The sequence below is a fragment of the Phragmites australis genome, chromosome 4 (assembly GCF_958298935.1).
Source record: "Phragmites australis chromosome 4, lpPhrAust1.1, whole genome shotgun sequence".
NCBI classification, from domain to species: domain Eukaryota; kingdom Viridiplantae; phylum Streptophyta; class Magnoliopsida; order Poales; family Poaceae; genus Phragmites; species Phragmites australis.
This window is the reverse complement of record NC_084924.1, coordinates 3656663-3679256: the sequence shown is the minus strand read 5'-3', so window position 1 is coordinate 3679256 and position 22594 is coordinate 3656663. Positions and strand designations below refer to the sequence as shown.

General features: G+C 43.0%; 3 protein-coding genes across 6 annotated transcripts; 1 reads left to right on the top strand and 2 right to left on the bottom strand.

The window, feature by feature from the left end:
* The first annotated feature begins 1528 nt into the window (after nucleotides 1–1528).
* Nucleotides 1529–5629, top strand: LOC133915281 (replication factor C subunit 5-like). Its single transcript, XM_062358386.1, has 11 exons — nucleotides 1529–1739; nucleotides 1831–1941; nucleotides 2067–2099; nucleotides 2458–2626; nucleotides 2967–3148; nucleotides 3709–3845; nucleotides 3971–4069; nucleotides 4526–4595; nucleotides 4677–4751; nucleotides 4973–5018; nucleotides 5256–5629. The coding sequence occupies exons 1-11, from the start codon at nucleotides 1656–1658 to the stop codon at nucleotides 5312–5314; spliced, it is 1065 nt and encodes a 354-aa protein (XP_062214370.1). The 5' UTR covers nucleotides 1529–1655; the 3' UTR covers nucleotides 5315–5629.
* On the bottom strand, nucleotides 5118–9128 carry LOC133915280 (BTB/POZ and MATH domain-containing protein 4-like). 3 transcript variants are annotated; one of them, XM_062358383.1, is made up of 5 exons: nucleotides 8498–9128; nucleotides 6857–7232; nucleotides 6487–6760; nucleotides 5676–5875; nucleotides 5118–5598 (listed from the first exon to the last, which is right to left on the bottom strand). In XM_062358383.1, exons 1-4 carry the CDS (start codon nucleotides 8947–8949, stop codon nucleotides 5694–5696), a joined length of 1284 nt encoding a protein of 427 aa, XP_062214367.1. In that variant the 5' UTR covers nucleotides 8950–9128; the 3' UTR covers nucleotides 5118–5598; nucleotides 5676–5693. The 3 variants fall into 3 exon arrangements, with proteins under 3 accessions (XP_062214367.1, XP_062214366.1, XP_062214369.1); XM_062358382.1 differs by having other exon boundaries at nucleotides 5578–5875; XM_062358385.1 differs by lacking the exon at nucleotides 5118–5598 and having other exon boundaries at nucleotides 5758–5895.
* Nucleotides 9129–10157: 1029 nt separating this feature from the next.
* On the bottom strand, nucleotides 10158–16991 carry LOC133915279 (probable zinc metalloprotease EGY1, chloroplastic). Of its 2 annotated transcripts, none has more exons than XM_062358380.1 (10): nucleotides 16558–16991; nucleotides 14927–15397; nucleotides 14694–14837; nucleotides 14116–14217; nucleotides 13182–13393; nucleotides 12309–12359; nucleotides 12164–12233; nucleotides 11342–11413; nucleotides 10633–10683; nucleotides 10158–10534 (listed from the first exon to the last, which is right to left on the bottom strand). In XM_062358380.1, the coding sequence occupies exons 1-10, from the start codon at nucleotides 16885–16887 to the stop codon at nucleotides 10376–10378; spliced, it is 1662 nt and encodes a 553-aa protein (XP_062214364.1). In that variant the 5' UTR covers nucleotides 16888–16991; the 3' UTR covers nucleotides 10158–10375. The 2 variants fall into 2 exon arrangements, with proteins under 2 accessions (XP_062214364.1, XP_062214365.1); XM_062358381.1 differs by having other exon boundaries at nucleotides 11342–11410; nucleotides 16558–16989.
* Nucleotides 16992–22594: the final 5603 nt, after the last annotated feature.

The window sequence follows — 22594 nt, the reverse complement described above, 5'->3', positions numbered from 1 at the left end:
ATAATATACAAGTTCAATCCAACTTAACTCGCACACTAACCAACCAATTGATTGTCTTTCTCACAACCGGACGCGCGTAGCCCTGCTCCCATACCGTCACAACTCGATCGGCGGAGTCCTACCCCCACGCGACACCTCTCTAACACATAACTCGGTTAGCAGAGATATGCTCTCACGCCACACCTCTCTGTCATATAGATTGGCAGCGCATCGCTTCAGAGGAGCACGTATTGAAACAAAGTCGCTGTCGTGAAATGCCAAACAAGAATGAAGAGCCGTCGTGAATTGAGGACGTAGGGATAAACCTGTAGAAGAAGTTGGCGGTTCAAACCGAACCCGATCAAGCCACTACTAAGCCGACGACCACCGTGGCGCGAAAACTGAACCTCCAGAGTGATGCCTCCAAGGAGGACACGACGTCGAGAAACCACCGTTACCCGTCCGGTTACCTGAAACAGGTTTCCACCCAAAAGATACAGAGGAGAGGGTGGGGAGACGCCCTAACAACACTTGTAAGGAGGAGAATGGCACTCGAGAGCGTCACGTCATCAATGCCAGCCAAAAAACCAAGCAGATCTTTCGCCAACAGCTCTCACATCCTGCTACTCGCGTATGGCCAGTCCGCGTAAGGATCATGATCAAAACAGCAGCACCACTAACTTCACACAACCACGCCGTTCCACGACTATCGCAACGTCACGAAACTCCTCCCAAACCTAACTTGCAGCAAAGAAAGAGGCTAGATAAAAGGAGCAACGCAAACCCCATAAACCGAAACCAGCATGGTCCCGCTGCCACCGGACGCAGTAGCACTATTTATTCAGATACGTCTTCCCGACACTGCCTTTTATATTTTTGTTGCGATCCAATCGCACTGCCTCAATACGGCTGCTAAGTTTGCTGCAGGCAAGTGCATAAATGCTTCGAAACCTAACAATGAGAGCGTCGTTAGCGCTACTAACTCAAGCCAATTTGAGCCCGCCTACCCTTAAAGATCCGCCACTGCAACCAACACAAGCTAGAAATATTATTTTTCTTTTGGAGAGGTCATGGTGTATAAACTAGAAGCAGGTCCTTCCCAACTAGGTCTTTCTTTAAAAAAACACGCTAAAATTTGTATATACTTAACTGAAATTTTATTTATTTATTTATTATTGTACAAGTAACTTTTTAAGCTGAAATTTTTATGAGAGCTAGATGATAACATCTTTTACACCATAATTTTTTTAGAATTTTTCATGATGATTTACATAGTGTTTTGAATTTTGGGAGTAATAGAATGTTGTATTTTTAATTTTTTAAATATGTCACCATTTTAATGGTCGATAATAATTTAGATATGTGATTTTTCAAAATAAATACCTATTTTTACAATTTTTTCGATTTAAGAAATAAAAAAATAAAAAAGCTCGTAGCATCCCAGCCAACCAGGCCCAAGGCCCACCTCGCCTCGCTCGTGCAGGTCCAGCGACTGTCACACTGACATGTGGACCACACATGTCAGAAAAAGAGATGGGGAGACCGGCCGCGGCGGAGTCCGCCTCCATCATTCCCGACTTCCCGCCACTCCCCTCCCAATCCAACCCCCACTTCTCGCTCTCTCTCTCTCTCTAGCGGCGAGGCAAGGCGGGGAAGGAAGGAGAGGAGCGGCGAAGATGATGTGGGTGGACAAGTACCGGCCGAAGGCCCTAGACAAGGTCACCGTCCACGATCAGATCGCGCAGAACCTCAGGAAGCTGGTAAGTGCCCGCGATCTGCGCGTCTCCGGGCCATTCTAGGGTTTCGCCCAATGTTGTGCCATTCTAATCATGTCTGGTTTTGTTTGGTCAGGTATCGGAGCAGGATTGCCCACACCTTCTGTTCTACGGGCCGTCGGGGTCCGGGAAGAAAACCCTAATCCTAGCGCTTATCAAGCAGATGTTTGGCGCCGGCGTGGAGAAGGTGCCCTCTTTTGTTGTAAATTTGTTGGGGACCTCCTTTTTCTATGAAGGGAAAGTAAGATTTTCCTTTGTGGAGGTGGTGTTTTGTCGGTGACGTTTTTATGTGTTTTGATTGGTCGGTTGCAGGTGAAGCTGGAGAACAAGACATGGAAGATCGATGTAACTCCTAACTTTAGTGATGCTTTTCAGCTTTTGCAAATTGCTATGACGTGTTGAATAATTCACAAAAAAAATGTAGTCTACAACAATAGTGATAGTCTTAAGGTAAAGCGGTTTTCAGTACTTGTGCCATGTAGGATTTATATGAGGAAACCTTCCCTATTTGTATGGTCTTGACGGCCACAATACCATGATAGAAAAGTAGCTCAACTTTGATGGTTTTTGAAGGGCAGGTGTTAGTGTTTATGTGAATATCCATTGTTTCAGAGTGTTATGACTTAGGCAGTATTGCATAAGTTGACAAGTTAGATTAACTATGTATTGGTCTGGAGTCTGAGTTGCTATTTCCTTTCCCCAGACTGGGACGAGGACATTTGAGCTAGAATTGGTGATGCTGTCGAGTGCCCACCATGTGGAGATGAACCCCAGCGATGCAGGGTTTCAGGACAGGTATGTTGTCCAGGAGGTCATCAAAGAGATGGCAAAGAATAGGCCAATTGATGCCAAAGGCAAGAGAGCATTTAAAGGTTGGTATTTACTTTTATTACAGTAGTTGCTACAATGCTACCTTTTCTTGGTTGGCTCATAAAGAAAGTGATGCCACCTTTTTTTCTTGGCATTCAGTATTATGCTTGACTTAAATAGAGAATCGTCTCTGTATTGTATGCAGTTGTCTCACACAATGCTAGTAGATTTGCTTGTTAGCTATTAACAAGCGATTTCCCATCAAATTTATATCCCTTGGAGAGTATAAATAGGCACTTTGCACGAATAGAGCATGCATCTTGTTTATGCTGGACATGTTGATTTATGTAATTTATTAGCTTCTATCAACAGCAATTTAACAGGGTTTGTTTGAACTTGCAGTGCTTGTTTTAAATGAAGTTGACAAGCTCTCACGAGAAGCCCAGCATTCCCTCCGTAGGACTATGGAGAAGTACAGTGCTTCATGCAGGCTGATCCTATGCTGTAATAGCTCCTCAAAAGTGACAGAGGCTGTAAGATCCCGTTGCTTAAATGTGCGAGTAAACGCACCTAGCGAAGATCAGGTTGGTGATAGGTGTCTCAATTATTTGTCGGTTGACATTACACCATGTCATATGGGTGTTTAAAAGTACCGTTGACCTTCCCCGATTTACTGCTCCCTCCAGTCCAAAATAGGTGATTTTTTTGGGTATTGGTTTTGGTTTGCAAATAGATGTCATGCTAGGTTCTTGAGGCAACAAGTTCAACCAAATGCCATATTAACTGCTTATATGGGCAAGCCATGTCATATGCTAAAGTATTAGCCTCTTTTTGTTCTATGTGAAAATGACAAACAATTTAGATGGAGCTAGTAGTTCATTTTTATTGGCTCTTAGTAGAATTGTGGGGAAGTTCTTGTTTCTTCTTTCTGAGTGGTCGATTAGCATATGTAAAGGGAAAATTTGTTGGGCGGTTCAAAGTGTTGCATTTCAGGTCTAGTTCTATGCATTTGCGGGAAATCATGACAACAATTCAATAAAAGGCTTTTATACATTGCAGCGATTTTGCTTCGATTCTTTTTTTTTTGGCCTAATTAAAGTAAAGAGCCTATAAACTCTGGTGCTGAATGTTTTCTCATTCACAGATCATCCAAGTTCTGGAGTTCATTGGTAAGAAAGAAAACCTGCATCTTCCAGCTGGTTTTGCTGCTCGGATAGCAGCACAGTCAAACCGTAATCTGAGACGAGCAATACTGTTTTTTGAGACTTGCAAAGTGCAACAGTAAGCTCTTGTGCTTATTTGTTATGAGGTGTCTTTACTGATGTGCCACGACTCCAGTTTTGCATAATATCAATCTCTACCTCCTGTCAGCACTGACAATTGTTATTTTCTTTGTTTGCTTTCAGATACCCATTTGCATCAAATCAAGTGGTGCCTCCTCTTGACTGGGAGCAGTATGTGTCTGAAATAGCATCTGATATCCTGTTAGAACAAAGCCCTAAAAGGTTCCAACTTCTGTTGAACTGAAGTACCTAAGCCTTATAATTCCCGTTTCATGCTTTTGTTCTGTCAGAAAGGTTGAAAAAACTGTTCATGTTGCAATATTGCTTTAGTTTTATTAGGATTTTTGTATGCTTATGTTTGCTGAAAATACATCAGATATCAACAAAAGGAATGCCGGGGTGGTTTCTGACTTATGACTCCTGACATTTAACTGGCAACATGCAGTGGGGGCATGACCAGACCTGGTTACAGTATATGTTTTCTCAGAAAAAATATAGAAAGTCTACTTTCGATACTGAGGTATGAGAGCGAAGCATACTGATACACTGACATGGACACAGTTTTATCCTTCAAACCCGCGCCATGTCTGTTGAAATTTTGTACTGCGTTACATAGTGATGTGTGAGTGCTTTATGGTTTTTCTTGATTTGACGCTGAATTTTAAAATCGCATTTCAGGCTATATGCTGTACGCCAGAAATTCTACGAATTACTTGTCAACTGTATCCCACCTGAAAGTATCTTGAAGGTGATCTAATGCTTCCACCACTGCTTTATTTCATTCTTCTTTATGTCAGTGCAACCTGAACTTTGTCTTTGACCACCGCAGAAGTTATTGGCAGAATTACTGAAGAAGTTGGACGCTGATTTGAAACATGAAATTTGTCATTGGGCTGCGCACTATGTGAGTAAACAATCTGGAAACAATTTTGTCATGTCAATTTAGTTCCATGCGCCGTAGACAGAAATTTTATGTGCACGACGTGTTTAAGCTGATTTCACGTAGTACTAATATTATCACCTTGAATTTGTAACTTGTAAGATTTGACCTTTTCTGATCCTTATCTATGCCGTCAGTCCACCAATGATTCTGTTTATTAAGCTCCGATATTTTGTTGTCTTTAGGAGCACAAGATGCGCCTAGGCTCGAAGTCCATATTTCATCTAGAAGGTACTCTCTTGCCCCGTTTATTAATTGCTGTGTTGTAGATATAACTCTTTCATGCTTATTATTCTTTGTTTGCATGGTGCTAATAGCCATAGGCAATCATACAATTGTTTTGAAACGCTATCTCAAGATTTATTATGTGCCTATCTTACGATTTTACGTGTATGGACTTCTTTGTTATGCGTAGCAGAGCATTAATATTGTTAGGTACATCATGACAGTGACACCTAACTTTTGCAGCTTTCGTGGCCAAGTTCATGAGCATTTACAAGGAGTTCCTGGTCGCTACATTTGGCTGAGCAAAACCGAAGCATAGATTTGTTTCCTGCGCGAAACGGATGCTCTCGGCTGTGGCACTCGGTTTGATCATTGTATGGGGCCCTCGGTGTAGCCTGTACCATCTAGCTCCATCCAGTCGGTTTACTCTAAACCATCGTCGATGCCACTCTTGTTGCTTCTATCATTCCATCCCATTTGCCGTACTTGGACGCCATGATCAGAAGTTGCTACGCTTCCGACCATACTCTTTGTTCTTGTGCGAGAGCGATCATCGAATAAGATAGGAGAGAACAACAAGCGGATGCTAATCATATTATTTCAAGAGTTGTCACAAATATAATAGCTGACCAGTCCCAATTTACAGAATAGCAGCTCACTTACACAGGTTTGTCAGTGGTCTCAGACCCTCGGCCTCACCCTGCGCCCGCTGGTGTCACCGCCGTCCGAGAGCTGCCCCCACACGCTCTGGCTTTTCCCTCCGCTACTGCATTCCTCGCACCCTGCAACAGTTCTCAGTATTTCTGATTGCAGGGAGGGGCAGTTGTCTTTGAGGTAATCGAACCCGTCGGTGCGGATCACAGCTGCAGATACATAAGGGCATCTGGAATGTTACACAGTTCAACAGACTTTATTTGGGCACCACCGAGCAACAAACGAGTAAAAATGGAGGGTACTTAATTCTTTGGGGGTAATGCAGAACCCAAGATGAAACGACTAGTAGGATGCCTTGAACTTAAAGATGAAAGCATTACAATGCTCAGTAAGATAATGCTCAAATTAAAAGCAATAAATGATCGAAATTCGGACACGCTATCATGACTTGGCATATCAGCGTTACTATTTGTCACACATCACAATTATGCTGAGAATAACAAAGGCATCACATGTGCCAATTTACTTTACAATGAGAATGCATTGATGACTTTTGATGAGCATTGTGTGTATGTGCACGCCCTCGCCATGCCATGACTGGGCTAATCAGTTCAGCATACTGGGAACTGTCTAAAGAAGATGTTTTCATGACCCTAAAAAAGCCTAAGACAGATAAACTCATTTTACTTAACAAAACTAAGCAAAATGTAATGCAGAGCACATTTGTGATTATGTGAAAGTAGAAAGCACAGATCACAATTTGAAAGCAGATCTCATCATGTGCAAATGTATAACAGTTTTTCATATTAAGTCTTATTACCTGAAAGGTTCTCGGCGGCGAATTTTAGGCAAACAGATTTAAGCTCCATTGCATGGTGACGGTCAGCCAATGCTAGAGTAGTGGCCACGGAGTTTACAAAAATATGCTTGCACAAGTAAGATTCACACAACAATCTTAGCCTTGGCAACTCATATTTATCTGCTGCAGCCATTAACTTCCCAGCTAAAGTATCAAAGATTGAGCAGTCAGAGCTTGATGCAGATAACTCATCCTCATCGACAAGATTGCCCCTGTAGATAAAATGAAGCACAGCCTGCAACAGAGAATATTTGCATGCGATGAATACAAATCTCCAAGTTTGTTCAACTGTGAAATGGAGGATGAAATAGACATAAAAATGGAAACAGACCTTGAACACTTTAGGTTCCATGTCATCAATGGCAATCTCCTTGATTCCATTACTCGTATCAACTTCATTCTTCTCTTCATCCGATTCATGATTATAAAATTCAGATCTAAAAAAAGAAGATCGTGCAGCCAACACCAACTTATGGGCATGAAACTTCTCTCCTGCTACACTAAAAATAACATCTACACCTTCCTGAGTGTCCAAAAGCATTCCAAAATGATAGCCTATGTCAGACTCTGGAACCTCTATTGAATGTGGCCTAGAATAATCCATAGTTGATACTACAACACCCACAGTACAGTTTATCTTCAAGCAATCATCTTTAAGAAAATCTGATGTCTCGAGAGCAGTACGCCGGAAGAACCTTTTATAACCCCTGAAAGTTGAAACCAGGAGAAAAATAAGGGTAATGTTGGGGAGCAAACTTGGTCATGTACAGAAAGTAAAATCAAACAACCAGACACATTTCATCAAAAATTAAAGAATCGTCAAAGAGACATAAATATGTATATTATTCGTGGATTAATTGGGCATACATGAGTGGCCAAAAGGGACGAAATCAACATATATTAGCCTTTTTTTTGTAAAGGGCCAGTTGGGTATCATAACCGTCCTTACTCCTTAATGCTCATCAACTGAGAGATAATAGTATCAACTCCCAGAATACCAACACTCAAGTTATTCTAATATATAAAGAGTGCAGAATGTTGGTGATCTACCCTTTATTGATTGCTGAGGCCTGTATTTATCTTTATTGATTACAGATGCTATAACCTCTACCACCTTAACCAAAAGTTTCTAGATATTATCTCATTATCAGATAACACAATCCAATCCATCAATCCAGTGGATCCAAGTTATTTTGACAACTGAAGTTGATCAGCTATGGAAATTCCACAAATGTGGAATCATAAACTAATTAATCATTCAAGAGATCATATTTAGAAGATTAATCAAGCATTCGACGCCAATATAGGTACCAGCTACGTATATTCTTAAAGAGATCTGTGTTCAGTACATCATAACAAATAGAAAGCTGAGCTAAATATCCACAATGGATAATATGTTCCACAGAGAACTTCTGGACAGTTAGATAATTATGCATGCATAAGTAGTAAGCAACCTTACCATGGTGCAGAAATCATCAGAGGCCTGTCTGAAACACAGTACCTTTTTTTCCCTGGAAAAATTTGCTCCATTTTACTCTAAAGACCAGCATTCAAACAAATGCCATCCCACAGAACAATGGGTCGAGGACTACCTAATACTGATTCACAACATCAGAAAGGGGGCCACTGAATCAGATGGTAAGTAACACATTAGTACATTACCAAAGGTATCGGCATGATCGTGGCAAAACAGAACCACAGGACTAAAGCACAACTGAATCACGTCTAAGTGCCATGAATCCCTGAGTTATCACAAGTGTCAAATTCCCTGCCGCCCAAAAGGCTAGGAAAATATCAAACAGCTGCGAGTACTTGAAAATTAACTCGCCACAATCGCCAGCTGCTTTCAAATCAAAACCAATTCGGAAGGTAACGGGTGAACTTGACCCCATAACCAATCCGGCCACCCACTCTAAACCTGTTTGCTAAGGCAACGAGGCGGGAGAAGAGAGAGAAATTACAAGATCATTACCACATGGATCCACGGTACTTGAGGGTGTACGGTCCAGACTCGAGGGACCGGTCGAAGTGCGAGTGCACCTTGTGCTTGCCCTTGCCGCTCTGGTCAAGGAGCGTGAGCTCGAAGAGCGCGCGCACGTCGGTGCCCTCGGACGCGAGCGCGATGAAGACGGAGACGTAGGCGGAGTTGTCCTCGGGGTTCTTCCCATCGGGATAGAAGTAGATCGCCCACTGGTACCCGCCCACCGTGAAGGTCTCGCTGGCGATGTGCTTCCCCACGCCCATGCCCTTGGCGAGCGAGTACCCCTGGATCACGAACCGGTGCGACCCGTTCACCGTCTGCGTCACGGAGCGCGAGCTCGTCGGCGACGCCGCCATGTCCCACGCCCGGTCGCCCGACGCCGCGGCGTGGTGCGGCGGGTAGACGTCGCCCCCGCCGCCGGGGCCGGCGTCGTCGTCCTCCATATGGAAGGGGAGGGGGAGGGGGAGGAGAGGCTAGGGTTTTGAGCCGGAGGCTCCTCGGCGAGGTCGGGAAGGGATTGGGGGTTTGGTTGCGAGTTAGCTACGCGCTGCTGTATTGTACAGCACGGGAGGAGGGGAGGGGTGGAACCGTAGAACAGCGTGCCAGGGTGGAGACGTTGCCGGCCGTTGGGGGAGGTAATCTACCTGCCATGTGGACCCGCTTGTGTTTTAGTTTTGACTAGTAAAACTTGTGAAATTAGGACAAAGAATTTCAAATTCATGTTTACCAGTCTCTGATTCTAAGGTAATTTGGAATTCATGTACCAAAACTTGCGAGATGAGTGGACTAGGCCGCAGATCTTGACAATTGCTTGTCATAGAATTTGTTGAAGCAGTTATTTAAAATTGCACATTGTCGCATATAAGAGGATTTTAATTTTGTCTTTTTTTCATCGGCGAAAAGATCGAGAATCATAAAATTTCACCTAAAGTTTGATCATTTTTCGTTATCATAGAATTTGTTGAAGCAGTTATTCAAAATTGCACATTGTCACAAATCAAGGGATTTCAATTTTATTTTATATTTTTTTCGTTCATCGGCGAAAAAAATCGAGAATCATAAAATTTCACCGAAATTTGATCATTTTTTTGTTATCTGCTCCATAGGTTCTACATGTCAATATTTTTTTAAAAAAATTATATATTTCGTTCCCCTTCAAAATTCCTAAAATTCACAAAACGGTGAAATTTAATCCCTAATATCCAGACCATGCTTTCAAACAATGGTTTACAATTTGGACAAGGCAAAAAGCTGTCTCAATGCAATTTCATTACACTTACACGAGTAACATCATGCACGAGTAACATCATAAAGGGATTATTAGTTACTCCCACGAATACATCCTAGCTACACAAATACATATAATCTTAAAAGAGAAACATATTTAATTATTTATATGTATTATTTCAATCTAACCCGACAGATACAAATATATATCCGCAATCTATCCCGAGAGGAAAGCTTAACTTCCCTCCACAACCTAACCTAACAAATGTTGATTGCTACATTGGCTCATTCAAACTGACCTACTTATCAATATCATAAAATCACATTTATACGAACAATCAATTAAAATCTCAAATCTTACATTCACTCGTAGACCTCAGATTTAATCAACTAAAAAAAACTCAGCTCAGACTATTCAAACAGATACAACCAACTAAACACCTTTCATTTCAACTAACATAACTGTACTTAGCCTGCGTATACGGTTCATATGAGCAACAGTACATACAAGAAAAAAAAACACCCATACTTCACCTAATCGGGGAATGTCACACGCCTTTACAACATTTCCACTATCGAGGATACATTTCAATACAAAATTGAGTTACATCAAGACCTAATTCTATCAGTAAGCACCGTACCTCAGAACGAAGTCACAAGCCCTACACCTAGGTCCTCCGCAAGCTCATCCCACAATGGAATGAGAGTCAATACAACAAGAAACACCGAGACTATCAAGGCTGCCCTCCTCCAAGTTCCAACATCGCTTACATCGTTCAAGCATGGTTTCTCAGGTGTTCTCTGAGACAAATCAAAAGGTGCAGATAAAGTTAATGCTTTTCTGAAAACATCAATTTTGTCTCTGTATATCTGAAGCATCAATTTGTTCCCCGTTTTACCTGACATATTAGCACGTACAAGCCCCAAGGAAGAGACAGTGGTCCTCCAAGCTGAAAGAAACCAAAAGGGAAAAAGAATATTAGAGTAGAATGTAATACCGCTGAGGCACAGACAGTGCTCAAGGGTGAAAATGAAGAATCAAAGGTCAAACAATAAATAGTACACATGAAGCAGGGTTAAGACAGTAAAACAATAATAACATCTTGCAAGCTCTTGAATTCAGATGGTTAAGCAAGGCATTAGTCTTCCGAAGAAGACTTCCTGTACAACACAATGTTTCAAAAACAGTAGGTATTCAGCTAGTGCTGCATAAGGGCTATGTGAGACCAAAATGTCATCTAAAGAAAGGGTGGGACATGTAAGTCATGCAAATGCCTCATTTAACTATGCTTCAGTACTAACTCTAGCTTATTACCTTCTTTAGTTTCACGAACTAAAAACAAATTCTGATATTTACAATTTACGCAATGTTGTGTTGATTCTCTGCAAATCCAGCATATTTCCTTATCGCTATTATACAAAATCAAACATTGTATTGATATAAATAAGACATTGTACGGACAGGAAAGCCTAAACTAAAATACCAATAGTTTAGTGACAGTAAACCGTACATATTTGTTATGCACGTGGCATATGGATGAAAACACTTGTCAAAGAGGTAAAAAACCAAGCAATAGAAATTGTGAAGTACAAGATGGACAGACTTACCACTCCAAGTCCAAGTAATGAGTATGTTGTGAGGCCAAATCCAAACAAAGCATCCTTGCCGAAAGCACCCTGCTGAATATATCAGGGGACTTAAAAACACACTATTTGATGACAAAGCTCAATGTATAGCTGCTAAATAATCATGGAGTTCTCTACAGGCCACTAAGTTAGGCACAGAAGGTTCAATGGAGACTGCTTACAAAGCTTGATAAAACACGTACTGCGAAAACTTCATGTTACACATCAAATATAATTTTTAAGGAACATAGGGATGATATTTTGACTGCATTGCTTGTTTTTGTGAAACTGTACCAAAAACCTTGCAGTCAAGCCGAACTTTCCAAAATGAATAACCAACATTACTTAGCAATCCAAATAATTACCAAAGATTATCATGACAGATGACACATTACAATGGAGTTGCAGAGGAAAAAACATCTGCAATGCCCCCAACAGCATACCAAATTGCACTTCTAAATATGTTCAAACTCCTGAACCATATGAATTCTAGTGAAATAGTCATATTTCAGTCATGAGCTCTTCAATACACAGGCAATTCAAGTTACTAAATGTATTTGTGACAGCATACAAGTATAGTTAGACATTAGTCTACACTTATTCGGTTTTGTAATGGCATCGTAAGTCACATCACTTACAAACTCAGCATCACAGGTGAAAGACAAGCATGTTCAGAAAACAGTGTTAGGCGTCTAGGAAGGGCAATTGAGGACCATCTCAAAATTATTTCTATTGTCACATATGTTTATCTGGTACAATGTGGTTATCTGACAGCATTTCATCAAAAGTTACAGCAAAGTTTACCTGTAAAGCTCTTCCACCATCAAGACATCCAACAGGAAGCATATTAAAGGCAGTAGTCGTTAAACCACACCTAAAAAATTTGCACGAATAATAAGAAAACACTTGTTTGGTTGCAAGGGTTCAAGGGTTTAGTTAACGATACTACCAGCCTGCGATCACAAGAGGGTGGATCGAAACTGTAGCAGCATGCATAGCTCTGCAAGTAAATATAAGTTCATTAGAAACAAAAAATTTCCTGCCAGACTTTTGAAAGAACAGAATCAACCAAGTAGATTATTTCAACTCATACCACAGATCGTGGTCAGACTAATGTGCTCCTCAGAAATTGTACCAAGAAGAATTGTAGTAGACCAAGTTCTTGACCATCCACACCGATGGTCCATAAGATTCCATCACATATAATTAAGCATACAATATGTATAAGTTGGTGGTTGGTTGATTTTCTCTTCAATCGATCCGGTGAAAGAAAGATCTCCTTGAAACTAGTAAGAGTTTCAGCTAATCTGTTATGCTTCTCAAAGACTTAAACTAGTTATGAGAGAGAGGTAAGGGAAGTATCATGGCGTCCTGGTGCATTTGGAAGCAAAGAAACAACACGATCTTTGAATGCAAAGTGCCTAGTTTTGCTTCTTGGAAGCTGGCTTTCAAGAATGAGGTTGTCCTGCACTTACCCAGGATTAAACTCGACCTTCACCCTGTAATTTTATCATGGCATAGCTCTCTCTAGTAAGTTTGTTGTATATTCCTCGTAGCCCTCAGTAGGCCTCTTGCAAATATTTGTTACCTCCTTTTTTATAAATATATAAAATGGCTCTTGCTGTGGGGAACTCCCCCCACAGTTTTTGGTCTAAAGAAAAAGAAGGGAACTAGCAAACTTTCCAGCAACTATAGGTCTCCAATAGCACTAGTGACTCAAGGGAAAATTGCATATATGACAAACAGAACTGGGAAAAAACAAAAACTAGTGACTAGCTTAGATTGCAAATGAACGAGTTCAAAAACATCATGTATCAGATACCTGTATCCAAGTGTTGCTCTGCTAATAAGCCCAAGTAACAAGGAACCCTGGAATAGCTGGCTAGGTACTTCGACTACATCACTTGCCCCAACAGGATTTGAGGAGAGTAACAAGCCTACTAAGAACATTGAAAAGGAAAGTGCAGCTCCAGCCACAGGACCAGCCATTGATATGTCAAACATTGTCTTTCGATCCGGCAGAATGGACTTGAACTACAGGAATAAATAATGAAAAATAAGATTAATTCCAGGAAAAAGGTACGCATCACGCATCGTCAGAAATGTACATGAACTGGAACTGTTAAGGCCATAGAAATTTGGTTGTTACTTTGGCACTTAAATTGCAGAGTACCTCTAGCAAATGATGACATCAGTAAGCATCATTTCAATAAATTTAGTTATATTCGGTGAGAAATAAAGTCAACCAGAGATATTTTGAAAAGGGAGGCATATGACATATGTCTCCTACAATATTATGTTTGTAGGTTGTAGGTTCGTAAGCTGTTAAATCAGTTAATATAGAAGAAAGCATTAAGTACATTGCCTTATCAAGATATTGCCCAACTGTGCATTATCATGGCATGCCACTAATTGTTAAGGGTATAAGTGTCAAGGGCATTAGTGTAATATCCTAGGTAGTGTAACCGCCACCATGCAGAACGAGTAGGGTAAGTGCTCCACCACACAGGATCATCACTGCCAAAGTGCCAAGGACCATGCCTTTGTCCAGATCAACATCGGGCATGTGGATGCGAATGGGCACTGTATATAAACATACATGAGGGGACCCCTAGACTAGGATATTACACTAATACCCTTGACACTTATACCCTTAACATTAATCAATGTCTATAAATAAGAAGGCACTAGCAGGCACATCGATGTCCTAGAAACTCTAATTACCAATCGATTTTACTACTTTTAAGAATATTAACCTGAGTAATTGCACCAAAAGTTCCGAGGGTGAAGTTTGGAATGAAGAAAGGAATGCCCAGTTTCACATTTTTTGGATATGCTGCCAAGAAGTGTCCAACTTCCTGCATACAGAATGGCGACATATTAGGTAGACTTAAAACAGACACCAGAAAGAAGAGGCTGCATTAAAAAGTAGTTTCAACAGCCATTGACATATTCATATGATTAAAGGATCCTCATATATTGTTGCCTGTCTTGGTTGAGGCCAGATTTCAATTGTTCACATCAAAGCTTATCAAAATCTGATACTATGCTTCAAATTAATCAACTGTAAGATTAGGTGAGATATCACTCATACAGCTTTGAGATTATGCAACGATGATTTCAATATTGGAACTAGTTCAAAAACAATTCTGAATAAAACATGTTTTGTCAATTTACTTAAAAATTTAACAGCAAATTACAGAACAAACAGTACATTGAACTGATCTAAAGGTGCACTGTTGTTTACATAACTTCTTCATAGGTTAAAAGAACTAATAGGCGGACAAAAAACTATTTGACAAACAGATGCTCAACATATTAGGATGTAAATTACATGAAATAGTTGGATAGCCAAGACGCCATAAGCCACGGGCAAAGCCGATTCCACAAATGGGAGTAGAAGTTGCATATCAGGAGGGGGCCCAGTAGCATTTGGATCAGTGAAATATGTAACAATTTCTGGTGGGAGACTGCTAATCTGCAAAAAGTTTAAAGTGCATAAGCAACTTGATTGATGGGTATTAAGATGCAGTAGCATATAATAGACGAAGAATAAGATAAATATACCTTTGATGAAATTCCTAGCTCAATGCAGGAGAACATGGTGAGAAGGAAAAGTAACAGCGAAATAACGTATTGCCATAGGGTAGTAGGTCCAGGCTCAGAAACTTCCTTCCTAAGCAAACCAAAACTAACACGTGGTCCCCCACGTGGGTCATCCCCTGCTGAATTGGGTTCCTCCACCATAAACAGATTGTATTTGTCACCAGTAAGTTCACGCAGTTGTCGTTGAAGTTTTGCAAAGATTTCCTCTCTCTTCCCACGGAGATTCCCAACGAAAAGAACTCCTTCACCAAGATCACCAAAAGGTTCTTCTTTTGTCAACCAGAATGTTGTGTAGCCAAAAAGCTTTTCCTTAATTGCCTTGACATCAGCTGGATCGACCTTTTCTGGGCCTAGAAGTTCCAACAGTTTAACTGTATCGATATTATCAACACTAAAACTCAACAGTGGTGGCTCGCCCGATACACCAGGAGTCTGATCAAAGTAAAATGTAGCAGAAAATGTTTGAGAAAAAGAAGTATCCATGCGTATAGTATTAAAACAAATGTTATCTACAAACTATAAGGAATGTGGACTTATGTATTATTAAGAAAAAGGCCAAAGAGAAAAAAATGAGCCCAAACATGGCTTTCCCCAAAAATTCTGAAAAGGGCTTCCTTTCAAGTTAACGAAACAAATCGAAGGTTTGTGAAAAAAAAATGAATGATACGTCAGAGTTACAACAGGTTTAACACCACAAAGTCACACTGATACTTCATTAGACCTTGCAGCCAACAAAGGATAAAAAACAAGTAGCTATACTCATATGGTACAGTCATCGTCAGATAACAGAGAGGCACAACGAGATTCAATGTTTGGATACAATTTCATCCAACAACTCAACATGAAGTGACAGAATATTTTCACTAGATACATTACCACTGTGATGTGACCACTGACCACCAGAACAAGCACATTGTGGTTCTCTCCCACTCACTTGTCACAACTGAATGTCAAACATGACATATCAAATGAAAATACTACTTCACTATACACCATTGTAATAGCAAGAATCCATTCATTCCTGCAGCATTCCAGGGCCCAAAATTTGCAGAAGACCATTCCCTTCGCACTATGGGCCCACACTCCTTTGGGCAACCATCCTCGCTTTGCCCAATAGGGGCTGACCCGGAGTTACTATGTTTGGATTATCACACATTATATGCTAGTACTACTAGTCACTCTACCCTCCAATATACAACTAGTTAGCCACTAGTGCACATGGTATATGCTAGAATTCCATTTTAAAATCAACAATAAGCAGCTGGCAAATAATCCTTATTGTGCCTACGAATCCCGTCTCTAGTAAAGATAGTTTCGCATTCCATCAAGCATCCGTCCAGTAAATCGGCAGGAGGTACCACTAGAATGCAACACGAAACTCCGCACCAACTAGAGTCTGGAAGGCACCCGCTCCCCAGCTAACCCAACGCTCACAGCTACCTCTCCCACTCCAATATCCTATCAAAATGCTTGACGCCTCACACTAACAAATCAACAAGCAACCCCAGAGTATTCCTTCACTGCATTCCAAAAAAGTTGGGCATACGTGCATTTGAGAAGAGTATGATAAGCAATCCACCGTAGCACCTTACCCCGGACGACGAGGAAGATGAGAAGCTCCCCGACCGGCTCCGCTCGGACCCCAGCTCCTCCGCCGCGCCTACCTGCGCCTCCGACGGGGCCGCCGCTGCCGCGGCCTCCTCGTCGCCCCGCTTCTCCCCATCCTCCCCGCCACCCCTATCGTTGGAGAAGCATCGCAGTCGGCCGCACCCCCTCGCGGCCCTCCGCCCAACCGTCAGTCTCCAGTCCAAGCACGCGCCTCTCGAGCAGCCCGGCGGGGAAGCGGAGGCCCGGGGCCTGGGGATGCGGAGGCGGGAGGCCGTGAGGTGGACCAGGGGTGAGCTCGCGATCGCGGCAGACATGCCCCGCGTGGCGTGCAGCGCCAAGTTCGCCGGTGCGGTGGTCGGAGGCGGGAGAGGTGTAGGGGGAAGGTGGGGAGTGGTGGGAGGATAGGGTGTGGTCACAGCGGTGCGGGGAAAGAGAGGTGCTTGGATTTGGTTTGGACCGCCGTGGCAGCATATCCCTGGCCCAAGGTTTCATTTGGGCTTGGGTTCAGGTTTTCGGCTAGAGCGGATTGAGGAGTTTTTTTATACATTTTCTAACGTTAATATTTAAATAAATATATATTTGATAGAAAAATTTGTATAAATAGACGTATACTGTCCTTAAAAGTTATGTGGTCCTTTTAGAGGACGGTTAGTATGTTATGGTGGTACGGGTATCTCTTATCGTTCTCTTAGAGGGTGGTAGGCCCCACCCTCCAAGCGTAGAGCTCGTATTGCCCCTGCCCGCCCACTCAGAGTGCGGATAGGCCCCTCGAGTGTCCACTGAAAGTGCATTTAGATATCTTATGTGGGTTTTAAATAATTGATGATAAATGATTAAGAAACTAATGAGTTTAATAAGATTATGAATGGGTATTTGTCGAGGGTAAATCCCTAACAGTGATTCCGGAGTATGCTGGACAGTGGGCGTGTGGACGGTGTTTCAGGAATCAGATGTGCGTGTGTGTTCGAAGAACTAGGAGACACAAGGAGTTATACAGGTTCAGACCTCCCAGATGATAATAGTCCTACGTCATGTTTGTGTTATGAAGGATCTCAATTGAATTACAGATGATGTCTTTTTCCGGGGCCTCCCCTCTTCCTCCTCGTCCCCTTATATATAGCATAGAGGAAGAGAACTTACATGTGGATCCAAACAGAAGACCTCTGCTCATCCTAATGTCTAACTCAAACCATCATTATAGAGGACCAGGCATGTTGTTGGTGGATGAACATCGCAAGCGGGGATCCTGAGGGACCCCCTTTGAGATTCGGTTGGGGGGCTGATTCTGGATCTACCCCGTATGTAGATTTAATGCGAATGTATGAGTTCTAGGCGGGACGGACGATCGTCGACTAGTAGGAGTAAATGCTCAAGGGATTTTAGATAGCTTCGGGCCGCACGAAGCGTAATACCCTACTCCTGTGTGTATGATGTGCTATTAATGCTTTTGAAATGCCTTTCTCTGGATCTTTGTGTTACAAGGTTTTTTTGTCTAAGTCTTGAGCTTCGGTCTTGCTTCGAGTCGCCCTGTCTAAAGCTTCACCTCTTAAAAGCTTCTCCTTCTTCGAAGCGCTCCCCCCTTTTATCCTACCAGGGAGGCTCGGCGTGCCCAGAACGCGGGCATGAGTTCCCGTAAGCCATAAATGGAAAGCAACCATTATGGGGCTACAGTTTAATGTTACAGGGGTTGAAAATGCGCCTTCGGCCGGTCCCGTCGCCCATTACACCCAACTTCAGCAGGTGCAGGGGGGCCCACCGGGCAACCGCCGAACTGCCTCGCATGCCTGTTCGGTCAGAGCAGATCTGACACGGCAGGGTGGCAGCGATACGCCTCGAGCCCAGCGACGATATCTCCAAACTGTTTCCTTTATGGGCCCCGAAGGGTGACATGCGATGGGACCTGTCGTATTAAATGTCCCCACCCCTTCCTGCCAGGCGGTGGCAGGGACTGACGTACTCAGTACAACAGGCGTGGGAGGGAGTAGTTGGATGTGATCGGCCACGCTCCCTCTTAAATGCAGCATCGGGCCTCCCACCGATTGACACCTCACCGTGAAGCCCTCGTGGGGTCTACCGGCAAGGGGCTTCTCAGGTCCTCGGGGAACAACTGTTCATGGCCCCAAGCACCCTCTCCCAGATTTGACTCTTCTCGGGTCCTCGGGGAACTCCGAGTACTCAAGGACCAACTATTCATGGCCCCGAGCACCCCTCTCGGAACTGGCTCTTCTCGGGTCCTCGGGGAACTCCGGGTGCTCGGGGGCCAACTGTTCATGAACCCGAGCACCCCTCCCAAAACTGGCTCTTCTCAGGTCCTCGGGGAACTCCGGGTGCTCGGGGGCCAACTGTTCACGGCCCCGAGCACCCCTCCCGGAACTGGCTCTTCTCGGGTCCACGGGGAGATGGCGCCATGTGGCATTGTGCTGTCCTGACCTCGGGACTCTGGAACCCCTGGTTCCCAGATCACCGACACATGCCCACTTGCTCTGAGGGTCCCATGCAGCTTGTGTCGTGCGCCGCTGTGCTAGCCTGCAAAGTTCCGCCCCACAACAATTAATGCTACATGACGAGATAAGGTCCTTTTGCTCCGACTCCATCCACTTGCCTGGCCGAGTTGCTGATGTCGTCCCATCTGTCGTGCGCTACTGTGCTGACCAGCAAAGTTCTATGCCATAGCATTTAATGCTACGGTATAGGACAATGCCTTTCTCTGCCGACCTTGTCCACTTGCCTGGTCGGGCTACAAACAACGTCCCATCCGTCATGCGCCACTGTGCTGGTCAGCAAAGTTCTATCCCACAGCATTTAATGCTACGGGACGGGACAATGCCCAACTGCGTCGTCCATGACTTTGTCCACTGATGCAGGCGCCTGAGAAAAGAAAATACTTGAGTGGTTTATCAGAAAAAGTGCTTTGGACAGGTTACATCAAATCAAGCCATGCGACCGGTGGGGCTGGTCGTGGGTATATGCGATGATGTAGGGAGACTGGTCGTATGGGTGTTAGACTAGCCGCTATGACCGCACTCTGGTCATACGATCGACCAGACCTTGTGTAGTATGCTCCTTTAGTTGCTAGGTCCTCTGCGGAGTCTATTTAGCCAGGATATCTCTTTATTTAATACACCGACAATATTAGTCCTATTGAAAGCGTTAAAAGGCATTGCCATCTCTAAAAAAGAGAAGTGACATATAGTTACTCAATAGATTTAAATTTATTATATTTTTTAAATTTGAATTTATGTGTATCGTACTATTAGGAGGGATACGTGTAGATAAACTTGAAGATGTCTCAGTGCTCAAAGTACCCTTGTTAACCTAAAATTTGAGAGACATTATCACCTATGAACACCGAGAAGTTCTGAGTGTTGTCTATACCCGGATGTTCTGAGCTAGCCTAGATACTCCGGATTGCTGGAGTATCCGAGTTTAGCTCTGGCAGGGGTGCTCAGTTTTGGTTTTTAAGTCAACCCAGATGTTCCGGGTTGCCAGAGTATCTGGACTTTGCTCCGAGTAGGGGTGTTCGGTTAATGCCTAAATATTTTACCCGGAGTCTCCGAGTTGAACCCGGATACTCTAAATCAGTAAAAAAAAAACTATAACGACTAATTATTTTGAGACAAAGGTATAAATATCCCCTCACACCCTCTATTCATTTGTTGTTGTTGTTGCTGAACCAACTCGAGACAATAACATTTATAGCCATTTAATAGCCTCTCTTACTCCTCTAGTGCATTAGATCTTACAAAAAATTTTAGAGTTGTGTTGAGAAAGTGAGATTGAGTGGTAGTGAGCATAACTCCATCATTTGAGCATTTGAGTTCGTCATCAAACCATCGATTCACATTCGTTACTCTTGGAGCTTGGAGCTCCTAAACGGTTAAGCGTCACCCGAAGAGCACCCAAGCTTGTGAAGTATTTTGGGAAGTTTGTGAAGGTCATCATCGCCTTCGCAAGGAAAGAGAAAGCTTTGAGTAAGCCTAAGCTTGATCCTCGTAGTTGTTTAGTGAAGATAAGGGTTTAAAGAGATCCGGCTCTTTGTGAGCACCTTAACGGAGACGTAGGATCGTTGATACGAACTTTGGGAAACAAATCCTTTTATCATTTGCGTTCTTACTTCTATTCTTGTTTTAGTTGATCATTAGTGAAATTTGTCCAATCTTTGTGTTTGAGAGTTTGTGACTGCAGGTGGTTGGTGAAAAAGTCTTTCGATAACCTTTGGAGCTTGTGGTAACCCTTAGAATCAACTAGAATTGCTTAGGGTTACTTAGATTTCAATTTCGAGTTCCAGCCGGATTATCCAGGCAGAGCTCGGAACCTCCGGACCCGAGTATCAAGATTCTGTTAATCTATTGTAAAGTTTTATTTTTTAAGAATCGCCTATTCACCTCTCCTCTAGATGATATCTAGTACATTCAATTAGTATCAGAGTCTAATCTCCTACAAGGCTTTACCGTTTGGAGAATTGAAGATGTCGACATCTGGGGAGAAGAGTCTGAAAGGTCCAGGAAGCCCAGAGAGTCCAAAAGATAATGCTTCTAAGTCAGACGACGGTAAAGGCAATGGAGTTGCAATCAAAATCAATTATGATAAATTGAATGCTTCTAACTCTTATATTTTTGTGTCGTCCGGGCGTGCACCATATTTTGATGGCACGTATTATGCCGCTTGGAGGTATAAAATAAAATTACATCTAATCTATGTTCATCCAAGTATTTGGAAGATTGTATGTACAAGTTGTGAGCTACCGGATGAAGACAAAGAGCAAAACCTCCACCACAATGCACAAACCGTAAGTGTATTGCTTAGCACCTTAAGCCCCGAGGAGTTCAACGAGGTGGATGGGCTTGAGAAGACTAAAGTGATATGAGACACACTTCAAGTTGCATATCAAGAAACCACAAGCGTGGAAGAATCCAAGATAGAATTGTTTGAAGGCAAATTGGAAAGATTCGTTATGGAAGACGATGAAACCCCTTATGCAATGTATGACCGCATGATGGTGTTAGTGAATAAGATTAGTGGACTTAGAAGTGAAGAGTTATATGATCACAAGGTGATGAGAATATTGCTAAGAGTTTTTACACCAAGAAATCCCACTTGGTCACTCTCATCCAAGAAAGAAAAGACTACAAGAGGCTCACACCAAGCGATATGCTTGGTAGAATTCTTGCTCATGAGCTCATGTGATAAGGGTCGGAGATCACCAACAGCAAGATACCGATGAAAACCTCCTCGGGGTGGCCCGATCTTCACGACAGTAGGTTGGAAATCACAAGATAACTTGCTGCGAACAGCGGAGGATAACTAGCTTTATACCTGCCAAGGTTGGATGCGACCAAGCGACGGGGAGAGGCACCGAAACCGCGAAGACTTCGACTCGATCTCCGAACGACCGCAGAACCACAAACCGGGACTAATCCACACAAAACGGTGCAGCTGTACTGGAAACCGTAGAGCACGAAGTAGAGGACCCCAGAGGGATCTCTTCACAAGTCCAGGAAGAACAAGGGTGTGCAAGGCACTCAGCAGCTCGGCTGCAAACCATACAGGTTATGTGTTCATTCAAAATGATCAAAATTAATTGTCTTTTGCAGCAGTACATAGGGGTATTTATACTAGTAACAAGTCTCTAAGATAAGTATGAACTGAAGTCTCCACGTTGGGAAGGTGGAAGGCCAACAGGTGAAGCACTCCCGAGATGGTCTTTAATTCCCGCGCGTCTCGGGGTCTTCTGCGCAGTCTTCACGAAAATGGCCATTACTCCTAGCTCGGAAGTCCAAATGACGTGCCGTCAGTTGCGTTGGAAACTAGACTTGAAGCACTTTCCAACCATGTATATTATGACCCCCGTCTCTTCCCGAGATGGTACAGTTTTGCCTTGGAAGTTGGAGCAGTTGCTGTGTAACACTGGGTCTTGGCGCGTAACCCATTCTCCTCGGGAGCAGCCGCCTTGGTGTTCTTGGCGTAACCCTCAGCGTCCTCGATGTAATCCGACATTGTCGCCTCTTGTGTAAACCTAAG